The sequence below is a fragment of the Oryzias latipes genome, chromosome 20, assembly GCF_002234675.1.
Source record: "Oryzias latipes chromosome 20, ASM223467v1".
Classification (NCBI taxonomy): domain Eukaryota; kingdom Metazoa; phylum Chordata; class Actinopteri; order Beloniformes; family Adrianichthyidae; genus Oryzias; species Oryzias latipes.
Window position 1 is genome coordinate 8,821,332 of NC_019878.2, and position 17,787 is coordinate 8,839,118.

The 17,787-nt window shown below is 39.4% G+C and overlaps 1 protein-coding gene and 3 non-coding genes across 5 annotated transcripts in view; 3 read left to right on the forward strand and 1 right to left on the reverse strand.

The window, feature by feature from the left end:
- Positions 1-17,787, reverse strand: part of LOC101161760 (partitioning defective 3 homolog) — a 409,623-nt gene that overhangs the window by 159,954 nt on the left and 231,882 nt on the right. For both annotated transcript variants that reach the window (XM_023950354.1, XM_023950353.1), the window contains one exon: positions 12,119-12,305. In XM_023950354.1, the coding sequence (XP_023806122.1) occupies positions 12,119-12,305 (187 nt within the window). The remainder of the gene's footprint in view (positions 1-12,118; positions 12,306-17,787) is intronic.
- On the forward strand, positions 15,343-15,425 carry trnal-uaa. Its single transcript has one exon. It is a non-coding gene; the product is annotated as a tRNA-Leu (tRNA).
- On the forward strand, positions 15,784-15,866 carry trnal-uaa. The gene has a single exon. It is a non-coding gene; the product is annotated as a tRNA-Leu (tRNA).
- Positions 16,601-16,683, forward strand: trnal-uaa. Its single transcript has one exon. It is a non-coding gene; the product is annotated as a tRNA-Leu (tRNA).

Sequence of the window (17,787 nt, forward strand, 5' to 3'; positions counted from 1 at the left end):
AAAGAAAAAAAAAAGCTCTCTGCACCCAGCTCGTCTGAGCAACATTGGTGAGAAACCTGTGGGCAGAAGGAGTGAAGTTCAGAGGGACAGCTCTGCAGTGGTGTCACTTCACTTAGTAGGAACTTCAGTATGTTGCTGTGAGCTGCTTCTCTTTTTTTTTTAGCACGTCCTCTGATTAATTCAGTGCAAAATTTCCACAAACAGCTAAACGCCTTTTTGTGGAAACTTTCCTAAAGGAGAAATCCCTAGATTCATCCACTGTATTTTCTACACAATAGGCCAAACAAAATTATCAGTGACATGGTCTATGATTGGCCAATTTTTAAATTTATGTCATATACATGGCACACTAAATGATAAGAGGGATTAACCCTTGTGCTATCCAAGGCACGTTAACGTTGGGAGTTGGGTCATCTGGACCCCACATGACAGTGTGCTGAACCTTTTTTCTTCAATGACTTGTGATCTTCACTGGTATCCATGGATTACATTTTTTATCCACCTTTGTCATGGTAGGGATAAAACATCAATGTAAAGGTGGGGTCAGTTTGACCCCACAAGATAGCACAAGGGTTAGGCAAGATAAAAGATAAATCCATCAGTCACTCAGACTTCATTAACAGTACAAAATTTTAGACGCACTTAAGACCCCCCTGGTGACATTTAGATTTCTTTGCAACCTTTCTCCTGCATCTCCACCTATAGCAAAGGTGCCCACACCTTTCTGGCCTTCAAGCTACTTCTGAAATGACCAGCTCCAAAAGACCTACCTCTATATACATATACCCCTTTTTATGTACTTCGATACACTTCCTTATTATGTAATGCAGATTTTGAGGGAAATTTGACAATTATATTGAATAAAATTGGTCAACTTAGCCCTTGTGGGGTTCAGATGACCCCACCCTTACATTAACGTGTTCTCCCTACCATGACAAAGGTGGATAAAGGTGGATAGAATTTCATGTAATCCATGGACACCAGTGACGCTCTAAAATCATTGAAGAAAAAATCTTCAGCGCACTGTCTTGGGGGGTCCAGATGACCCCACTCCCAACATTAACATGCCTCCAAGATAGCACAAGGGTTAGATTATGTAAGATTACAACATTATAAAAGGTTCGTCTGTCGGTTTTTTTTCAACAGTGTGTTGAAGTGGACCCGTGTGTTTGTAGTTGTCATGTTGACTGTGCTGCAGCGTACAGTGTGCCGACGTTGGAAACTCCATATCTGCAAGTAGAACAGAGCCCTGTGTTGTTAAATATGCATGTGCACTGATAAAAGGATATTCAACTGGACATTTGGCATGTCAATCAAGTGACGTGAGGATGATGATTTGCTGACAGCTATTTTTAAAGTATCTATCTTTTTTATGGTTGTGATGGCCCATGATCTACCCACACTTCCCTCAGTTGCTATTAATATATCGGGCACCCTTGACCTATACAACCAATGCCCAACTGAATGCTGCTTTTCTGTTGTCAATCACTCTTGGATGGTGACTCAAAAAGAAATAAATGCATTTTAGTTGCATATACTAATTTTTTCTTTTTTTTGGTGCTATTTACTAAAAATTTTAAAATTTAGGCCCATTTGCCTAAATAGTTTCCAAAGCTTAATGGGAAGCGGTTCACTATTTGATATTCTTTTTAGAGAAGCAAAGGTTCTTTGGGTTTTCTTCAAGGATTCCACTTCCTCTTTAAACAATGTTTGGTTTTTCTCTATTTTCAGTCTAGTCCTTATGTTTAACAAGTTAAAGACGGGGAAAAAAAAACTATAAATCTAAGTTATAAATCATTCAAGCACAGAAAAAGGCACCTAACTTAATAGATGAGTGAGTGTTGCGTATGAATATATTTCAGACATTTTGGCTGAGAAGCAATTTGAAATGGTGTCTTTAGGCTCTTTGCTAACTGCCTGTGGCAGAAACCATAATTTGTTCCCACTGCTTGAGCTACATTCATGAAAAATGCCAAAGATAACACAGTTTGACAGGCATAGAATAATATTTGTGCATGCAGGGTATGTTCCTTAGAGTCACAAACTAAAAATTTAGCACATCAGGGCATGCTGTGCGGCGTGTCCTTGAAAAGAATCAGAAAACCAGAGAGCTGGCAGACCAGTAAATAAAAGCGGGCAGATTGCTGGGTATAAAGTGATTTAAAGATACGTGTAAAGTGAAATTCTCCAAATACTAACCAAAATAAGTGGTCGCGCAAGAAATTGGTTTTTGCAGAAATCTGTTGTAAAGTCACAAACAATGAGATCAAGCTGACTGTAACACTTTTTTTCACCATTCAATGGGTGTTACAGGAGATTATTCTTAATGGGAGTGAATACTGAAAGAGTTTTGCAAAGAGTTTTGGTTGGATTAGTTTAAGCGCTGAATGGACCAAACCACCTGAAAAGGTCCCGTTTCAACAGCTCCTTCTTTGGGGGCACTATTTAGAGTCCTAACATGGATTAATTTTAATTTTTAATTTTGTATTCCTGATGTACTAATAGAACACCAATGCCTCACCATCGCACCACATTCACCAACAACACACTTAACAACCCTTATCTCATCTTAGATATGAGAATTGAGAAGGCTGTTTTTGTGGTAAAGCTCTGTTCTTCTATCGCATTCTCTTTCTGGCTAACCTTAAGCCTTAGTCGTTGACCTGTGTCGCTGCTGTGGGTTTTTGGGTTGTCTGGGCCGGTGGTGGGTCATAGGTGCAGTTCCTGTGCAGTTCCTACAACCACTTCACATAATAAAAATGTGATGTAGCATTGTCGTGTGTGTGGTAGGTGATACAGTCATATATTCATAAAGATAATATAAGTTGACGCTGTCGTTCCATGCCCTTATGCCATACTCTAGCTGTTACTGAGATGGGCGCACTAACTCCTTATTGACTGTGTGTGACTGCTGCATGTGGCTAGCATGTGATACATAAGTCTTTGTAAATTGCCCATAAGACGTCCACACAAACTGGTCACTGTGAAAAGCACAAAGAGTACCAATCCCAGTACTAAAGAATACCGATGTTTTAATCATCCAAAAGTGAAAATGGTGGTTTTATTTTTAGTCACGACCCTATCCTAAACCCAAGACCAAATTTACGCCTCCAAAATGTCCCTCTTCTGTTCTTCCTTTAGTAGTGTTTAAAAGCAGTTTCCACTCCTCCAAGCAGATGCTTCCATTCAAATACCAGCCATCATCTAAATTTAAATGGAGCTGAGGGTTGCTCACAAGAAAATCCACTGAGCTCACTCACATTTTACATGATCATGTTGCTGTTTCTGGCTCTACGGCAGGAAGTTAAATCTGTTAAACCACAAGTTGGCCCTAATGTGAAGTGCTAAACGTTCTCTACGACGCAATTACCTTGACTTATCCCTTTTTGATTCTACTTTTTATGTTTTCATGTATATTTAAATAATCGAACAGCTCAATCTCTAACTTTCCCAATAAGGCCCAATAAGAATAATGGCATTTTTTTCAAAATGAATAAGAATGTATGGTAAGCAGCTTCCGATATGGTTCCCTGTGAGGTTTGGAGTCTGTGTCAGCTGACTGCATGGATGCACTGCTTAGCTGCAAAGCTTCAAGCTGTCTTTAGTGCATAAAGCCATACAGGTGAGACACGGACAGACAAGCACAAGATGGCATTCAAAATGTATACAGAAAAAAAGTAGTTAACAATTTTATCTTTTATAAACTTTGCAGATAGACAATGGACACAGAAAGAAACATGAACCGACAAACATTAGGATCAAGCAAAGGTTTATGTTGGTGTGTGGGCAAAAACTGATCTCCAGCTGCTTCCCTGTCATATGGCATGAAAAAACAGCCAGTGCACAAAGCAGGAAGCCTTAGAACAAGGTGGTGATGGGAGTAGAGAAGGGCAGCAGAGTTGCTCCAATGAGACATGCTCAATATTCATAAAACCTGCGGGGACAAAAAGCCTTTCTGGGGAAATATGTGTATGTGTACTACCTGGCATTTAAGTCACTAACAACCTACAAGGACATTTGGATGAGTCGAATAGTGTGAGAAATATGCATGCACCAAAGGGCTGTTTGCATTTAGATGCTTTTATGGTGAAAAATTGATAAAAAAACAAAAAAAAAAGCCCACAAACCTAATAGAGCACTTGTGACTTTTAGTTACATTACTAATGACAGACTATTAGGGAGTCAACCGAAGTAGGCAGCGCTCCTGCAAAGTTTATTTGTTCGTGCCTGTGTGAACCTTTTCCACTTTATATGTTAATTTGTGAAATTGTTTACCTGCCAATGTGTATCTAAACACTCATGAGGCTGAATGCGTCTGTGCGGCTGTGTGTGTGTTTGAGGCTTTGAAAAATGGCTGCGCGTTATGTTTGTCTGGATTCCTTTTCAATTCTCGCTGCTTGACAGCCTGTGTCGGAGCGGCCCGGGAAATGATGTTTCCACCCGTGACATCTCACAAAGACACAGAAGGACACAGTCTAGTTCTCTGCCTTCTCTTTTCCTACCCACCCGCTCCAGCACTCCATCCATCTTCTCTCACCCTAATAGCAATTGACACTTATCCTCTACTCTGTCAAAGTCGAAATCAGAGACATGAGAGAGCATAAGTCTTGTTGGTTCAAAAGGGACATTTTATTTTTTATTTATTTATCAGTATGTATGTTTTATACCTACTTTGATAGGCAAACCCTTAAAATCTGAACTGTTATATTTCCTGTGCTATAGGGCGCACCATCTATAAATGGTCTATTTTAAACTTACGTCATACCGAAATAGAAGGCGCATTAAGCGAGACAAAAGAGTCAGAGATGAGTCCATCAGTCAGTTGGACTTGGTTAACAGCGTTCACAGTAACTCTAATTGATGCTTTTGATACATGTTAGCAGCGTTACCTGTAATACGTCACAATACCTGTAACTCCCAACCTCCCAACAGACTGATACCACTAAAACAAACGTTACTATGAATATGCTAACTCCCAACGTGGTTAGTATCACGTACAAACACACCAACACAGTTTTATACCCTAACACGTTAACCGCGTTAGAAGCATTAGCGTAAACACAACCAGAACGGATAAAGCTCTCGTTTTTCTTTTTTTTTTTATAATTAAGGCTTTTATATTTGCCTTATATTTGCCCGTGGTGCAGCGGTAGGGCAGTCAACCCATGATCATAAGATTGCAGGTTAAATTCCCACCCTGCACGTCGATGCGTCATTAGGCAACACTCTGAACCCCACCCTGCCTCTGGTGGTAGGTGGGCACCTGTGTTTGGCAGCAGAGCCACCACCAGTGTGTGAATGTGTAGGTGAATGCATCTGTGATTGTAGAGCACTTTGGGCCTTGTAGGTAGAAAAGCACTATATAAGTTTATGCCATTTGCCTTATAGCGTTAAAAACATATGGTACATGAATTCTGTTTTTAACCCTTTTGTACAGATGCTTTAGCTCCAGTGTTGACATTGTTTTGACTGCAGTAACTCTTCAAACATTTACACAATTAACGTGATTCCAGTGGATTCTGAAGTGCATTGCATTGATATGCAACTATTTACACTCGTGTAGTGTTCAGCCAATCAACATAAATCAGGTGATTCTGTGGCAGAACGTCAAGTGTTGGTCCAAAGATATGAAAAGGCACTTTTCTCTGTGTCATAATCGACGGAATCACGTTGATTGTGTAAGGGGTCAAAGTTTATGGTATGTCAATGAGTGTGTGTTATTTAGGTGTCACCGGCTACATCTCTGGTGTTAGAGGGTTAACCATGAGTTAGCAGCATCATTCAGCCATTCATCTATCCATGAATCCGTCCATCCATGCACCCAACAATCTACCAAATCCAATTATTCCATTTTGGTGTTACAGGACTGCTGGAGCCTATCCAGCTACTGCTGGGTAAAGGCGGGGTACACCCTGGACAGGTCGCCAGTCCATCACTGGGTCACATGATCACACCCACATGGATGATTTAGAATAAATTAACCTATGAAGTATGTCTTAGACTGCTGGAGGAAAGTAGAGTAAACCCACATATGAACGAGGAGAACATGCAAACTAGAAAGGACCCAGCCCGGTTTTGAACCCTTCTTTCTGTAAGGGGGGGTATGCTAACCACTACATGCAGCCCGCCCGAAGTCTTTGTGAGAAAAGTTTCTAAGTGACGCAAGAAAACCAAGTGACACCCACATAATGTCAAGTTAGGATATGCCCAGTGTGTGGAGCCAGATCGGGTTCATTCCTATTCACTCCATCCACTCCTATTCCAAACGGTCCAAAATTGTGTATATTTTGTACATGTGTGTTGACTTAACAAGAAGCAGGGAAATTCATTTTTTAGAAAAGAAATTGCATCAACACATTGAAATCTTTTTGAAGTGGCAATTGACGGCTAAATCTTCATCTTTAGGACTGAATTAAAGGGTGTTTTTAACACCACCTTTAGCTTATTGGCTGCATATTTATTATCTAAGATAAATTATTTCAGATTGTCTTTTTTTTTTTAGAGTCTTGTTTCTGACTTTCCAAAATGACTTTGGCTGTGTTATCGACAACAAAAACAGAGTCTTGAAACAGAATGAAGTTAATTGAATAACATGAGTGCTGATAAGGACCTGCAAATATGGGATTGTTATTAGTGGTGATAATAACTAGAAAAAAATTTGGAGCTATATGGACTGACTGTGTTACAAAAAGTGCTTTTATATCTATTTCCTTTAGAAGAAAATTTTAAAGGAAAACTTGATACCGAAGGAGAGATGGGAAGATGAAACTTAAAATACTTGTGCATCCAGGGGTAAATGGTTCTGAAGAACCCAGATAAAAAGTGAGAACTCTGAAAATTCATAGAAAACTCTGTCCAAAACTCTCCATTCTTGGAAAACTATCATACTTTAAGCTCTTCTCTTGCTGATATCTTTATTTTCATTCAGTCTCATTGCATTTGGAGAATAAACATGCCAGTCTGAGGAGAACTAAGGGCCCAGTGTGTCAACAACTCTTTTTTTTATGAGCTTTTGTGAAGAAAACCAGGTGGAAATAGTAAACATTTCCTTTCAAATGTGCTGTTATAAATGCACAGAAAACAGTTTTCCTGCTATTAGACTTTTATTTCACCTACCCTATTGTTGGGGACATTGTTCAGCCATTTCATGAACCAGTCTAGGATCTTTTTGTCTGTAAATCTTGTAGAAACAGTGTTTTCTTTATGGTGCAGACACCACTGTGGGAGTTTTTGTGAAGGGTCAAGTGCCAGAAAAAAATATCACAATAAAAAAAATAAAGAGAGAAGATGTGCTAAATTCGCAGCCTTTATTTTAAGGATGTCCCAATCCGATCATGTGATCAGAAGTTGGGCCAGATCATGTAATTTCAGACTTGATCAAAATCAGATGTTGTATCCCATTCAGGGATTAGAACATTATATTATTATTATTCTGATCAGTGCTATATATTTGAAGCTTGTTATTACAGTTAAATACCTTGCTAGAAGTCTGCGTATCATGAATGGGCTTTATCGCCATAAAGTGCAGAAGAATATGGAACCAGTTTGACCAGGAGGCACACAGAAACAGTTTAAAGTTTAAAGTTAAACAGTATAAAGTTAGTAAAATATGTACAGATTTTCCCTTCCAGGCTCAATAAGTTTTTTAAAAATCATTTAAAACTTACAGCAAGTGTCTCTACTGCTTTGTCTCATCACAAACAACGATCAACAAAAGCATTTCAAAAGAAAAAAAGGATTGTTTTTTTCTTTTTAAAGAATTAAACAGAGAGACGGCAGTGAGAAGACTGCCAAGGGACCGTCTACAAAGTCATAGCTCTGAGAAAACAAATAAATACTTCTCTTGATATGAGCTAGTCACGAACATTTGTCATCATATTTATCCTACACCAACGGTTTTGAAAGAAAGTCATTGTTTTCATTATTTAGGAATTTTTAACAGAGATATAAATCCCATAATTATGGTGAAAAAGTTAAATAGATCGTAAAGCTACAGTCACCAAACTTTATCACATGACTATTTTTTATAGTTCACACTTCAGGCTTTTAAAACCCCTTGTGCTATCTTATGGGGTCCAGATGACCCCACCCTTACATTGACGTGTTTTCCCTACCATGATAAAGGTGGAGAGGATTTCATGTAATCCATGGACACCAGTGAAGATCACAAATCTTTGAAGAGAAAAAGGTTCGGCGCAGTGGCTAGTGGGTCTAGATGACCCAACTCTCAACGTTGAAGCGCCTTGGATAGCATAAGGGTTACGTGTGCTTTGTGGTGCGTAAAATCATTAAGAAAATAAGCTGAATAAAAGAATAGGATTAACTTTTTAAATTTGTTATAAAAGTATTAGATTGCGGTAGGGGCAGATACTCAAAATCAAGTGACTCGGAATCAGATCAGGTGCCACAAAAAATCTGTTTGGGACACCCCTACAGTATTATGGAAACCTGAAACGCTGCTCTCCATCATATTTCCCTTTTGCACAGTTTTTAATCCTGAAACAATCCACTGCAGCTGGCTGCAGCATGGGTGGATTAAAGAAAGATTATCTGAACCACATTACCAGCAGTTCTGACAAGAAGAATGCAACAATCCATCCATGGAGATGACAAAAAAACAAATGACTATGTGCAAAGAACGCACTAAAAGCGTACAAATCTGTGTGCTTTTAAATCGACGTCTGTGAAATGTTAAAATATGCAGAAATGCAAATGTGAGGCGTGAAAAGCTGACGAGACACAACAAAGGTCTATATGCAGGGAGCTAAAGACGTCAGGAAAAAAGTAGGTCAGCCCAGGTCTCCTAACTGCAAATGTGAGATGCCATCATTTGCTCGCACACCATCACGTGGGTGGTGCAAGTCACCCGAAACCCGTTTAGAGGAGATAAACAGACGAGGATGTTCATTTGCCAAATTCTTCATGGTGGGAATTGATGAGAAAAAAGGATAGTGAGATTCCAAAAAATGGAAAAAAAAAATTGGTTCAAAAGCAGGTTTGCTATAAAATCCCTTGGTAGGCGGAGGAATTGACTTTTAATATGTAACCAAATATACAATCAGAGAAATTAATTATGGCATTCAAATGAAACACAACTGCTGTGAAGAGTAAATAAGCTACTATAAAGGTTGATGGAATAAAGAATAAAAAAAATCGATCAAGTATAAAAAGATGAGATTGGAATAACAATGATTTAAACCGACAACTAATTTGTATGCACTGTAGGTGTACAGCTGTGGCCCTGGCAAGCTTTTTCCCATGAGGACAGAAGGCTGAATAAGACTAGAGGACAAAGGTGAGTTGGTCTGTGCTCTTCACAATACATATTCAGTGCATATAGAGACCTGGCTGCACTGTTGCAGGAGCTTAATTAAAAACAGCAACCGTTTCAATGGATGTCTGACCCACATCCCCTGCTGGCTCAGGATGCCTGTTAACGCTGACGTGCACAAGGATGTTGGAGAGACATGAAAAAGAAGGAAAAATGAGAATCGGTAGAAGGAAGTAAGAATGATGATACACAGTTGGTAAGCAGCTGTTAGCCTGTGAGTGGGAAAAAAAAACAACAACATGTAACTGATCATGAATTATTCAGAGTAACCCCGCAGGCAGAGGCATGCAGCACACTCCTGGACTGTGTGCACATATCATGTGTGTGAATGTGCTGCAGGTGCAGGGGGTGGTTAGAATCCAATCCACCATGACGTCACCTGAGTGACTGGCATGCTGAGCAAATCTGCTCATTAATAATAAACCACTGAGAGAGGGGGAGGAGTTCATTTAAGGGAAAAATATGGATCTGAAATAAACCTAAATAAATAAATCAGAGCAATTCTATTTATAACAACCAAGGCCGTGGCTCAACTGGAGGAGAATGATGTAAAAGCACACACATGTTAAAGCTAAAAGTGGCGTTGAAAGGCCCACAGGTGCTACCCGCCCCCTTTCTACTCGCCGCCCCTTCTGACTGGCTGAGTGGCTGCTACACGCCCCCCTGCCACACTGGTCATAGCTACATGTGAGAAATTCGTGAAAAACCTTTTTTTCTTTTTCTCTGTTGGTTTTATCACCACAGCAACCATTTCATGTTTTGTTTGCCTGGGGGTGACAGACATGTCTATGTCATTTTTAGAAGAATAAGCAAAAGCAAATTCTTTGGGATTTTCTCTGCAACGAAGGATTTTTACTAACCACGCCCACTTTCTTAATATATTACCATTGTTTTGTTGTATTGTTTTGTTCAGCTAAAGGCAAAAATTCATGTTTTGAAGTTTCACAATATTTCCGTAAAAAGTATGCGAGCAGGGGAGCATCACTTTTGTGAGCTCGCCACATTAACAGCGTTCAAAATCTACAACTTCGTATTCCAATTGTAGCTTCCCAATGATGCTCAAGGAGTTGGAAGGCAATAGATCAAAATCCCAAGTGGGGGCTTCAATGTGTAGAAGGTACTTAGGGTTTTTTTTTTTAATTCAAGATAGCAGCCTCTTCACGTGGCCAAAGGTCAACAAAATTACGGTTGTGGTCATTAATTTAAGCTCCCAGCATCTGGGGGAAATTTCTTGAAGATCGCTTGAAAAAAAGTTTTCTTCTCCCATGTTGTGGGAAAAATAGAACATTTTCAAACATTGTCACAAAATGGCTGTCAAGGTCCTGTGGCCATCCCATAATATGTTTAACTTTCCTTTGGATATTCGTGTGTTCTGGTTTTGTTAATGGGTTTTGTTTATTTTTTGAGCCCCATGACAGATTTTGGCACCATTCAGTTTTTGACAGTTTCATCTGCTGTGATGTTTTTTTTTTTTTGTTTGTTTTTTTGGAGAGGAGTCGTTTACTGTGTAGAAACTGAATTCTCTCTGGATAGTAGCTGCATGCAAACTTTCTTCTTGAGTTCTTGAGTGAGTGGCAGGGGCAAATGTTTCACTTATAGGCACAGTATAAAAGACAAATTGCGAAAATAAGATGATCTGCTGCAGATAATATCAATGCCTACATGATTCTATTTAAGGTTCTGCTAGATAGTACCATACATTCTTGAAATACAGTGTTATGGGAAGATGATGTTCTTTATTCTGTTATACTGGACTTATTTTTCTACAAAGGTTTGAACTTAAGAGTTTAAACAAGAGAGGAAAGTGTATATGTGTTCATGTTTGAGAAAAAGTTTAAAAATGTGTAATAAGGAGTTTTACAGCCTTAAAACATCTGTAGTAATAGTTAAAAATAATGAGATGCCTACTTTACAGATTTCACCTATCAGGTTTTTTTAGAGCATAACTTAACCACTGTACAGTTCAAACTCCACTTGAAATCCTCTTTGCTTCTGACACTGCAGAGAGTTTGTGTTCCGAAAAGGTTTATGAGCCTTATGGCCAAGCTGTAGCTGTAATTTTTCTCTACAGGCCGAGAGGGATGCTGACTTCCCATGCTGACGTTGCGCATTAAACCATAGAAGTCTTTTACCCATATTTCAAAGAGCCAATGTATTTTTTAAGACATGTCTTTATACAAACAACTCACTTATATAACTGTTTCAAAAAGATGTCACTAATGGTTTTAGTGCTGATATGATGATATGAATCTCCTGTTTGACAGTGGGAGATTGCCCAATACAACCATTTCACCAACCTACTGTATATAAGGACACAGAACTGTGAAAAGAATTATTGACACTGTCTAAATCTATATGTAACCATAAACAGAACAGTGGTCCCTCGCTGAATTGCGGTTGAACTTTGTTTGGCCTTTTTTAAGCAAAAATTTAGCGTAATACTCTTTTCTTTTTTCATTGCATTGTCCTGATTGGTTGTAGACAATTGTCAATCAATTTCCTCTGTGCAGTGTCTTCTGTATAGCATGCATCCAGTTTGCCAAATTGTTTTTCTAGGAAGTGTAGAACTTTGAGAGTTGAAATTAAAGAGAAAAGTGCGAAAGTCTTCACGTCTGTCTGAGAAAAGTGTATAGGGTTTGTATTGAGGGGTATTACAGCCTTAAAATAATCATAAAAAACTACAAAGGTTTTGTCAATCACAAGTGATTTTTAGAACGTGAATCCCGTGATAGACAAAGGACCACTGTAATAGTTTTGCATTAACTCATGAAGCAACAGTCTCCTTACCATTCGTCCTGCACCGGCAGCTCCTGCATCCAACCACTGGAGCTTTCCCCCACAAAGCCCATGTCTTCATGGGAACTGGAGGACGAGTGATCCGATAGACGGGCAGGAAGCATGGGTGGCCTATCGTCTTCGATTATCACCATGTCGTCCTGAGGCATGTTCACAGTCGGAGAGAGCTGGTAGTGACCTAAGTGACAGAGAGGCTTCAGTAATTACTTTTATAGCATTTAGTTAGCGATACTTTTATGCAATGATAAACACGTGCAGAGAAAACATGATCAAAACAAGCGCAGACAATGGTTTAGCGACACAAGTGGTAAAAGGAATACAAGGAGGCCAGTATTTCTTTTAAAAAATGGTACAAAAACATCCATCCGTCACTTTACAAATTTGATTGCATCCACAGACTTGCATTGACTGACCATCAGGACTGATGCCACAAACCAGCATTGTTAGAAAAGAAATCCCCACCAAAGGAAACAACATCTATTTCTGCTTCACCTCTGATTAAAAGCAGGCCTATATTCTACCTTTGGGCCTTCTTTCTGATGATATGACCACCAAAAAGATAGAGACACATTCAGATCTAACATATCTAATCCATAATTTGGTGCTAGACACATGACAACCACAGAAAAAAGGACAAAAGATGCCATGACAATTCACAAGGCACCCCCCCCCCCCCCCCCCCCCCCAAAAAAAAAGATCTGCTATCCAGTGTATATTCATGTTCTGAAGAAAAGTTGCAGTTTAATCCATTCTCCTTCACTCTTCTCCAAGGACAATCAGAAGCAGAAGAGCTTCCCTGATCTGTATTCTGTCCCACCTGACCCCCCACTCGGAGGACCTTCATAATCGCTCCTTTTCTGCTCCTCAGGAGTAAAAGTCATTGGGGGATGTGAAAACACTCAGCACCAAGGACGGCAGCAGACTCCTTCAGCAGCATGAGAAGCAGAGTTATGATACTTTCTGAGACTTTAGCAGACCATTAATAGCAGGGTAATATTTTTCTGCTCCAAATGAACCTAAAAGCCTTTAGTTTGACTAAGATCTTTATACCGATATACAGTGTAAACATGGATCTGAGCACCAACAAACAGCACAGAACCTTGGTTTTGTAGACGCTTTGACCAAAAAAAGATGACATGTAGCAAATATTTTGGAGAAGAATTAAAAAGGAAGATACCCAAACAGCACAACCAAATCTGAGTCCCTTGTTGTTGTTCACTTTTCGGCATATCCCTTCAGGTGTCGCACGGTGAACCAGCTATCACTGATTCATACAGGTGGTTTGGCAGAGATTTCTATGCCGGATGCTCTTCCTGACACAACCCTGTATTGTATCTGCATGTTGCGGAGGCCGGTGCGATTGTAGCATCAGACCCTCTTGACAATCGACTACATGTCTCATGTAAAAACACTTCTTTACTGTATTAAATCCCCCCCTCCTAAAGTTAAGCATAGCAATCATCCAGTGTTTCCAGGTTACAGCTCAAAAAGGCTAATCTTAACAGCACAGGACTGGAAAGACTTAAAAAAAAAAGGTTTGTTGTTCTGTTGAGTCTGAGGTGACATTCTGGTGGAAGGGTCAGAATCAGACATGACCAACATGGAGGTGTCAACAACCACGCCTCATTTTAAGATAACAGAATCGCAATTTCTTCTCCACGCTGTTCTTGGGTGGACAAAGAGAATCTCATCTTAATCATGTCTGAACAAGTATGTTGTCATGTGAATTGCTGATAACAGATCAAATGTACAGATCAGCATGCACACCTCATAAAGTGCTTGCTTTGCATATTCTATAAAACAGAATGTGTGCTGCATACAATAGGACATATGAGTTAATTAGAACTACATTTTTCTCATTACAACTGACTTAAAGTCTATTTGTGGAATTTATTATACATTTGATGTATTATGATGTTTGATTTATTTCTTTGAAGTGTGTATCATTGGTATCCATAATACTTGTTAAAGGAAAATATGACTATCAACTGTGTCCTCAAATTGACATCAAATGTTAAATGGTAATAGTTCCCAGCCTTCACAGAGAGCAACTGTTTCTGGTCTGTTTTCTTTTACGGGTTGTTTCAGATGGGCTGAAACACCTTGCTTGATTGTGAAAGATGTGACAGCTGTGCTTAGATGATAGATGTTGAGATCGGCTCAGCAAGGTCAGCAAACGCACAGCTGCCAGGGCCTGACTGACAGCTTGATGTGGAGTGTATCTAAACCTGCTAAATAACTGAATCGTGAAGGGTAGATGTGTGGAGTTTGAGATATGGTACGGCGCATTTGCGTTACATCGGCACAACTCCAGATGCATACAAATATATAACCTCTACAGCGGGTTTTTCTGAAATGAGGGGCAAAAAGTAGTTACTTGGGAAACTGTAAGGAATATTATTATTAGAATGAACCCTGGCCTGAATAGAGGCAACCCAAAGAACAGAGATAGAGAGATCTTGCACAGCAGGAAATATTTGTCTGACAATTTTGTGGCAGATTCTGCAACCAGGATGGCTGCGTTGTTAAGGCGTTGGACTCAAGAGCCAAAGACTCTAAAAATGGCACCCAAATGCCTCCCAGAGTGGCTGTGTGTGCAGGTCACTGCTCCCCCTGGAGATGGGTCAAATGCAGAGAACAAACAGCTACTGAGTCATTTTAAGGGCTGACTTTTGTGAAGGATGCTGTCATTTCTACCAATGTGAAGGTTTTCAACAGAGTAGAAATGGCCAAAACCATCACTCCACCACTACCATGCTCGACTTTTGATCACACCTTTGCCATGGTTTCTACCAACATTAGGATTTTCCAGAGAGAAAAGATATTAAAATCACCCAAACCATCACTGTACCACCACGATGACTGACTGTTGATTACAACTTAATTTTAATTGGACTCCATATACAACATTATCTAAACCTTAAAGAAATTCTGTTTTATGTCTCAATAACTATTTGTTCATATGCAACAGTAGAATTCCGGGTGTTTTTATTTTTTATTTATTCTTTTCCTGAAGATGGCAAAGAATTTGCAACCAGGATGGCCGAGTGGTTAAGACGTTGAACTCAACATCAAATGAGCACAAGCTCACTTTGATGACACCTTACTAACAGCATGATTTCTATGGAAATAAAACCTTACCAGAGGCAAAAAGAAATTGCCCAAATCATCCCTGTACCACTGTATTTGTTTATAAAAGAACAATATTTTATGTAACCAGGATGGCCGAGTGGTTAAGGCGTTGGACTTAAGATCCAATGAGCACATGCTCACGTGGTTTAAAACCCCACTCCTGGTAATCCTTGGTTATGACTGACCTTATTCAAGTTCCGAAGTAAGCTTTGTAGATTATGTGTAAGATTTTCTAAAGACTAGAAATTGCCCCAGCCACCACCTTGTTTCACTATTGATAATACCTCACACCATGATTACTGCCAACATCAAGCTTCTCCAGAAGAAAAGATCGAGAATTGGCCAAAACCATGACTGTACCACCATGCTTGACCATCTTGATTACAACTTACAACTTCATTTACAACACGATGCAACCCTAAAAAGGAATGCTGTTTTGTATCTCAACAGCTTTTACCTAAATGGTCTGAATATTCAATGTATTTTTTTCTTTTGTTGCTTTCTCGATTTTCTAAATGTGATCAACCAGGATGGCCGAGTGGTTAAGGCGTTGCACTTAAGATCCAATGAGCACATGTTCACGTGGGTTCAAACCCCACTCCAGGTAAGCCTTTTTTTTAGATGATCTTATTTTTAGGTTCCGAAGAGTGCCCTTGTAAATTTTGTGTAATTTCTACAAACTTGAAGATTAGAAATGGCCCAAGTCACCACCATGCTTGATTATTGATAACACCTTACACCGTAGTTTCTATTAACCCTTGTGCTACCTTGTGCTCGATGACCCCACCCTTACTTTGACGTGTTATTCCTACCATGACAAAGGTGGATAAAGGTGGAAAGATTTCATGTAATCCATGGACACCAGTGAGGTTCTCAAATCATTGAAGAAATAAGGTTCAGAGCACTGTCTAGTGGGTCCAGATGACCCAACTCCAAATGTTAAAGTGCTTAGGATAGCACAAGGGTTACCATGAAGCCTCTCCGGGGAAATTCTGTGTCTCAATTTTTGTGTCAATTTTCTAAACTAAATTTTTTCACAACAAATATGTCAGAGTGGTTAAGGGGCCAGTCTAAAGATCCCAATCGTGAAGGATGATAAAATTTCCGATAATGTGAAGGTTTTTAAGAGGGTAGAGGTGGCCTATATCTTCCGTCCACCATGCTTAACTGTTGATTACACCTTACAGCATGGTTTCTTTCAACATAAAGCTTTACTGGAGGAAAAAATAAATTGCCCAAACCTTCCCTGTACCACTGCCATGCATACCTTACAGAAATTGTTTTTTCTCAATTGTCCTTTGTGTTTTTCTGAATTTTTAGAAAAAAACAATATTTTACTTAACCAGGATGGCCGAGTGGTTAAGGCGTTGGACTTAAGATCCAATGAGCACAAGCTCACGTGGGTTCAAACCCCACTCCTGGTAATCCTTGGTTATGGCTGACCTTATTTAGGTTCTGAAATGAGCTTTGTAATTTCTGTCAACGTGAATATTTTCTAAAGACTAGAAATTGCCCAAGCCACCACCATGCTTCACTATTGATAACACCTCACACCATGATTACTGCCAACATCAAGCTTCTCCAGAAGAAAAGATCGAGAATTTGCCAAAACCATGACTGTACCACCATGCTTGACCGTCTTGATTACAACTTAATTTCATGCTAAGTTGGACTTCATTTACAACATGATGCAACCCTAAAAAGGAATACTGTTTTGTATCTCAACAGCTTTTACCTAAATGGTCTGAATAATCAATGTATTTTTTTCTTTTGTTGCTTTCTCGATTTTCTAAATGTGATCAACCAGGATGGCCGAGTGGTTAAAACGTTGGACTTAAGATCCAATGAGCACATGTTCACGTGGGTTCAAACCCCACTCCAGGTAAGCCTTTTTTTTAGATGATCTTATTTTTAGGTTCCGAAGAGTGCCCTTGTAAATTTTGTGTAATTTCTACAAATTTGACGATTAGAAATGGCCCAAGTCACCACCATGCTTGATTATTGATAACACCTTACACCGTAGTTACTATTAACCCTTGTGCTACCTTGTGCTAGATGACCCCACCCTTACTTTGACGTGTTATTCCTACCATGATAAAGGTGGAAAAAAGTGGAAAGATTTCATGTAATCCATGGACACCAGTGAGGTTCTCAAATCATTGAAGAAATAAGGTTCAGAGCACTGTCTAGTGGGTCCAGATGACCCAACTCCAAATGTTAAAGTGCCTAGGATAGCACAAGGGTTACCATGAAGCCTCTCTGGGGAAATTCTGTGTCTCAATTTTTGTGTCAATTTTCTAAACTAAATTTTTTCACAAAAAATATGTCAGAGTGGTTAAGGGGCCAGTCTAAAGATCCCAATCGTGAAGGATGATAAAATTTCCGATAATGTGAAGGTTTTTAAGAGGGTAGAGGTGGCCTATACCTTCCGTCCACCATGCTTAACTGTTGATTACACCTTACAGCATGGTTTCTTTCAACATAAAGCTTTACTGGAGGAAAAAATAAATTGCCCAAACCTTCCCTGT